This window comes from Borostomias antarcticus, assembly GCF_949987555.1.
Source record: "Borostomias antarcticus genome assembly, contig: scaffold_158, whole genome shotgun sequence".
NCBI classification, from domain to species: domain Eukaryota; kingdom Metazoa; phylum Chordata; class Actinopteri; order Stomiiformes; family Stomiidae; genus Borostomias; species Borostomias antarcticus.
In genome coordinates, this window is record NW_028176312.1 from 11,884 (window position 1) to 17,500 (window position 5,617).

General features: G+C 49.5%; 1 protein-coding gene across 1 annotated transcript in view; it reads right to left on the reverse strand.

The window, feature by feature from the left end:
- Positions 1–602: 602 nt before the first annotated feature.
- tcf20 (transcription factor 20) overlaps positions 603–5,617 on the reverse strand; it is an 18,367-nt gene continuing 13,352 nt past the window's right edge. The window contains exons 4-6 of the mRNA XM_084462595.1: positions 3,180–3,243; positions 2,979–3,070; positions 603–1,679 (exon numbers count right to left, since the gene is read on the reverse strand). Coding sequence (XP_084318721.1) covers positions 1,624–1,679; positions 2,979–3,070; positions 3,180–3,243 — 212 coding nt within the window. The 3' untranslated portion in view covers positions 603–1,623. The remainder of the gene's footprint in view (positions 1,680–2,978; positions 3,071–3,179; positions 3,244–5,617) is intronic.

The following is a 5,617-nucleotide window of genomic DNA, read 5'->3' on the forward strand; positions in this document are numbered from 1 at the left end:
AAATATGAAAACAGAAATTGAATTGCGATGGAAGAAAAGTGAATGACTGTTAGAAGTGTTCCGAAGCAAGCAGACAGCAGTCACTGCAGGGTTTTGTAAGTGTATTCATAATTCATATACATATTGACAGTTTTCTAGTACAGCATGTTTTCAATAGTGTCATTGTTTTCTTTCCGACTGACTTTTTTTTTTTTTTTTACAAGAATAACGATAGAAAATGATAAAGACGACACGACATACAACTCACTGTTTTATGTTTATGGCAACGTTTCTTTCCCATTTCTGAACCTATTCAGAACGTACTTGGATTATAGCCTACCGACTCCTTATTGGCCAGTACAGGTCTGGTGTTGAGTCTAACCCAGCCTCATCACCCACTAGATCCCTTCCTGCCATCTCCGTCAGACAATCCTGACTTCCTATTCAAAATAACCTCAAGGGTTAAGACTCCCTGCACACGTGCAGCGCAAGATCCACCCTCACATCACCTGAGGTCCTCTCTCAGCCAATCAGGTCGGAGATGACAGGCATGCATCAGTCCAGAGTCATACCTCCTCCTCCTCCTCCTCCTCCTCTTCTTCTGAAGTGTTCAATGCTGCTGCTCTCCACACGCCTGACTGTGAATATCTAGCTTGAAAAATAAGATCATGTCCATCGGATTCATCATGAATACTATCTGTACCGTAAAAACCCCCAAGGATGAAAAATAAGAACACTTTTTCCAAAAAGACCAAAATGGACACTCAAAATCCATGTTTTTTCTCTCTCTCTCACACACACACACATACATACACACAACACACACAACACACACGCGCGCACATGCACACACACGCACACTCTGAAAGGCAACAGACGTCCGCTCTCCAAGGCAATAGTGTCTGTGGCGACTCGACCCTGACATTCCAAATGATGTCATTCTGGCTCCTCCCTCTCCAGGAATGCTAAAAAATACCCAAATGTCCCATAATTGATATGTTGACCAAGTATAAATTGCGATACATCCATTTCAATTGATGAGTAAATACTGATGCAGATAAAAAATAAAATAATGACTACAAATGATTATCACAAGGATTATGATAAAATACTACTTAAAAGTAGATATTTAAAATACACACTGCCAATACATTTCCTTTCTTGAGTGTCAACTCTTCAACCCAACATTCTCTCGCTGTCCTCGCTGGGTTTGCTCCCAATACTCTGCTTCAGAACAACTCGGACTCAAAACGTGAGCGGATGAACTAATGGTGGCGATGATGATGGGAACTGGAATCAAACAGTTTGAGGGTCTCTCTCCAGAAATACAAAGAGGGCCTCGAGAGGCGGTCGGTTCTCCTTGGTTCTTCCTCATCGCAGGGGAAGTTCCTTTCCCTCCGTCGTCCGTGAACGTCCCTATGTTCCACCGTGGTCGTCGTGTTCTCGTCTTTGTACTTCACTTCCTCTGTGTTGCTTTGATAACTTTTTTTTTCTTCTTTTTTTTTTTTTTTTAGATGAAGTAGATGAGCAGTAATTCTTTTTCCAAACTGCCTTTGAATGTTTTCATGTAAATTCCTCCCCAGAAATGGTACATTCCCTCCCTGGTGGTCATGGCGTGGACGTCGGGCTGTCGGTCGACGCTCGTCATGTCCTCCCCTGGGCTGCTTGGTTAGTCGTCCTCAGCATGTTGTCCTCCGAATCTGCCTGGGACAGGAGACACAGAACAGGCGTGTTAGAGGCGTGTTAGAGGCGTGTTAGAGGCGTGTTAGAGGCGTGTTAGAGGTGTGTTAGAGGCGTGTTGGAGGCGGGTTGGAGGCGGGTTGGAGGCGTGTTAGAGGCGTGTTGGAGGCGTGGTTGGAGGCGTGTTGGAGGCGTGTTGGAGGCGTGTTGGAGGCTTGTTAGAGGCGTGTTAGAGGCGTGTTAGAGGTGTGTTAGAGGCGTGTTAGAGGCGTGTTAGAGGTGTGTTAGAGGCTTGTTAGAGGTGTGTTAGAGGCGTGTTAGAGGTGTGTTAGAGGCGTGTTAGAGGCGTGTTAGAGGCGTGTTAGAGGCGTGTTGGAGGCGTGTTAGAGGCGTGTTAGAGGCGTGTTAGAGGTGTGTTGGAGGCTTGTTAGAGGCGTGTTAGAAGCGTGTTAGAGGCGTGTTGGAGGCGTGTTGGAGGCGTGTTGGAGGCGTGTTGGAGGCGTGTTAGAGGCGTGTTGGAGGCGTGTTAGAGGCGTGTTAGAAGCGTGTTAGAGGCGTCTTAGAGGCGTGTTGGAGGCGTGTTGGAGGCGTGTTGGAGGGATGTTGGAGGCGTGTTAGAGGCGTGTTGGAGGCGTGTTGGAGGCGTGTTGGAGGCGTGTTGGAGGCGTGTTAGAGGTGTGTTAGAGGCGTGTTAGAGGTGTGTTGGAGGCGTGTTAGAGGTGTGTTAGAGGCGTGTTAGAGGTGTGTTAGAGGCGTGTTGGAGGCGTGTTGGAGGCGTGTTAGAGGCGTGTTAGAGGTGTGTTGGAGGCTTGTTAGAGGCGTGTTAGAAGCGTGTTAGAGGCGTGTTGGAGGCGTGTTGGAGGCGTGTTAGAGGCGTGTTGGAGGCGTGTTAGAGGCGTGTTAGAAGCGTGTTAGAGGCGTGTTGGAGGCGTGTTGGAGGCGTGTTGGAGGCGTGTTAGAGGCGTGTTGGAGGCGTGTTGGAGGCGTGTTAGAGGCGTGTTAGAGGCGTTAGAGGCGTGTTAGAGGCGTTAGAGGCGTGTTGGAGGCGTGTTAGAGGCGTGTTGGAGGCGTGTTGGAGGCGTGTTAGAGGCGTGTCACCAATGCTGACATGCGAGACTAGAGAAAAACACGCCTGAGACGGGTTTACTTGAGGTCTGAAGGCTAGTGTGAACAGTTTAGACACACACACACACACACACACACAGTCTGATCGTACTTATCCCATACTCCTCCAGCTCGCTGTCTTCCTCACACACACACACACACACACACACACACACACACACACACACACACACACACACACACTCTGATCGTACCTATCCCATACTCCTCCAGCTCGCTGTCTTCCTCAGCCTCGTTCTGACTGCTCCAGGTACACTGACTTGGCTGGTCGGCTGCTCTGAGGAAACTACAGACAGAGTTGAAATCCATAAAGATAACAGCTCTGAAAACATGGATCAAGACTCTGAATCGGAGTTGAATCTGAAATAATTTCTAGTAATGATATGAGAACCAACCTCTCCCTCTTTACCTTGTGCTGTGTACACCGTAGGGAGAAGTTATCTTCATTCAGAGAGCAGTCTGAGAGGATGGGAGGGGAGAGGAGGAGGGAAGAGGAGAGCAGGGGAGAGGAGAGGAGGGGAGGGGAGAGGATGGGAGAGGATGGGAGAGGAGGGGAGAGGAGAGGAGAGGAGAGGAGGGGAGAGGATGGGAGAGGATGGGAGAGGAGGGGAGAGGAGAGGAGAGGAGGGGAGAGGATGGGAGAGGAGAGGAGAGGAGGGAAGAGGATGGGAGAGGGAAGAGGAGGGGAGGGGAGGGGAGGAGGGAAGAGGAGAGCAGGGGAGAGGAGAGGAGAGGAGGGGAGAGGAGGGGAGAGGATGGGAGAGGAGGGGAGAGGAGAGGAGAGGAGGGGAGAGGATGGGAGAGGAGAGGAGAGGAGGGAAGAGGATGGGAGAGGGAAGAGGAGGGGAGGGGAGGGGAGGAGGGAAGAGGAGAGGAGGGGAGAGGAGAGGAGGGGAGAGGATGGGAGAGGAGGGGAGAGGAGAGGATGGGAGAGGAGAGGAGAGGAGGGAAGAGGATGGGAGAGGGAAGAGGAGAGGAGGGGAGGGGAGGGGAGGGGAGGGGAGGGGAGGGGAGGGGAGGGGAGGGGAGGGGAGAGAAGAGGAGAGAAGAGGATGGGAGGGGAGAGGAGGAGGGGAGAGGAGAGGAGGGGAGGGGAGAGGAGGAGGGGAGAGGAGAGGAGGGAAGAGGAGAGGAGGGGAGAGGAGGGAAGAGGATGGGAGAGGAGAGGAGAGGAGGGGAGAGGAGGAGGAGAGAGGAGAGGAGGGGAGGGGAGAGGATGGGAGGGGAGAGGAGGAGAGAGGAGAGGAGGGGAGAGGAGAGGAGGAGAGGACAGGAAAGGAGAAGTGGGAGGAGTTGAGAGCAGAAGGGGGAGGAGTTGAGAGCAGAGCAGAGGTGGTGTGTAAATTGCAACTACACATGAAAGCAACTTAAACCTCTAATCCAGGCAAATTCTTTCATCAGCAGAATCCAGGGAAGATGTATCATAAATACACACATACATTTCACATGTAAAACATTACATTAATTCTAGAGTACATCTTCTTTTACAAGCTCAAAGTTTTACAAACTCCAAGGTTATTGCAGGGCTAACCCAAAGGAGGCTTGTGAATCCTCTGTATACATTGGTGTATATCATGTTATGCACTGTATATATTTGTATATTTATATATTTATTGTGTATATTTAGATGTTGCCCTGCAACTGGCACATTCTGTTTTAATATCTTTTTATTTTTTATTTAACCAGGCAAGCATTTAAGAACAAGTTCTTATTTACAAAGGCGGCCTGGCAAAAAGCAAAAGGCTCTTGAGGGAGGGGGGTTAGGGGGCTGAAAAATAAAGCAAGGTTAAATATAAGACAGTTAAAAACAGCACACATTGACACATCACAACACGTATATAAAACAACATGCAACACTACAACGAGCGATCACCAGCACAGACGCACAGCAGCAGATCATCAGCAAACATGCAAGACAGTTAAAGACAGCATACATGGAAGCATCACATTACCTACTGAATGGTAAAATGGTAAATGGACGGCACTTATATAGCGCTTTTCCACCTTAGCGGCACTCAAAGCGCTTTACAATGGCCTCTCATTCACCCATTCACACACACATTCACACACCAATGGCGGCAGCTGCCATGCAAGGTGCTAACCTGCTCATTGGGAGCAATTTGGGGTTAGGTGTCTTGCTCAAGGACACTTCGACATGTGGACAGTCAGAGCTGGGATTCGAACCACCGACCCTTCGATCATTGAACGACCCGCTCTACCAACTGAGCTACAGCCGCCCCATTGGAACACACAGCATACAACTAAGCATCACCACCACAAACTCTTCTATCATATAACAGCAGCAAACACATCAGCAAACACGCAGGACAGTTACAAAAACAAAAAAACAGTTAAAGACGGCCCACATTTAAGCATCACAACACAAATGTAGCATTACATGCAGCATACAATTACACAGAACACAACACAGAGCATCACCCAGGCATGGTAACACAGGCATAACACAGAACACAACACAGAACACAACACAGAGCATCGCCCAGGCATGGTAACACAGAACACAACACAGAGCATCACCCAGGCATGGTAACACAGGCATAACACAGAGCATCACCCAGGCATGGTAACACAGGCATAACACAGAAGAGGGGTACAAGTGGAATAATTGGCAAAACGACTGAGGGAGGATGTTATATGGTATCTGTTGCTTTTATGGCTCTGCGTGCTACTAACCCTGTTCTGCCTCCCCTCTCCCTAGTGCCTCTCTCTCTCCCTCCTATCTTCTAACCAGGTCCAGTGGATGCCCCACTGTCACCCGCAGACCACCCTGAGTCCGATAGATACCCCCGTGTCCCCTGTGTCCAGTACAGCC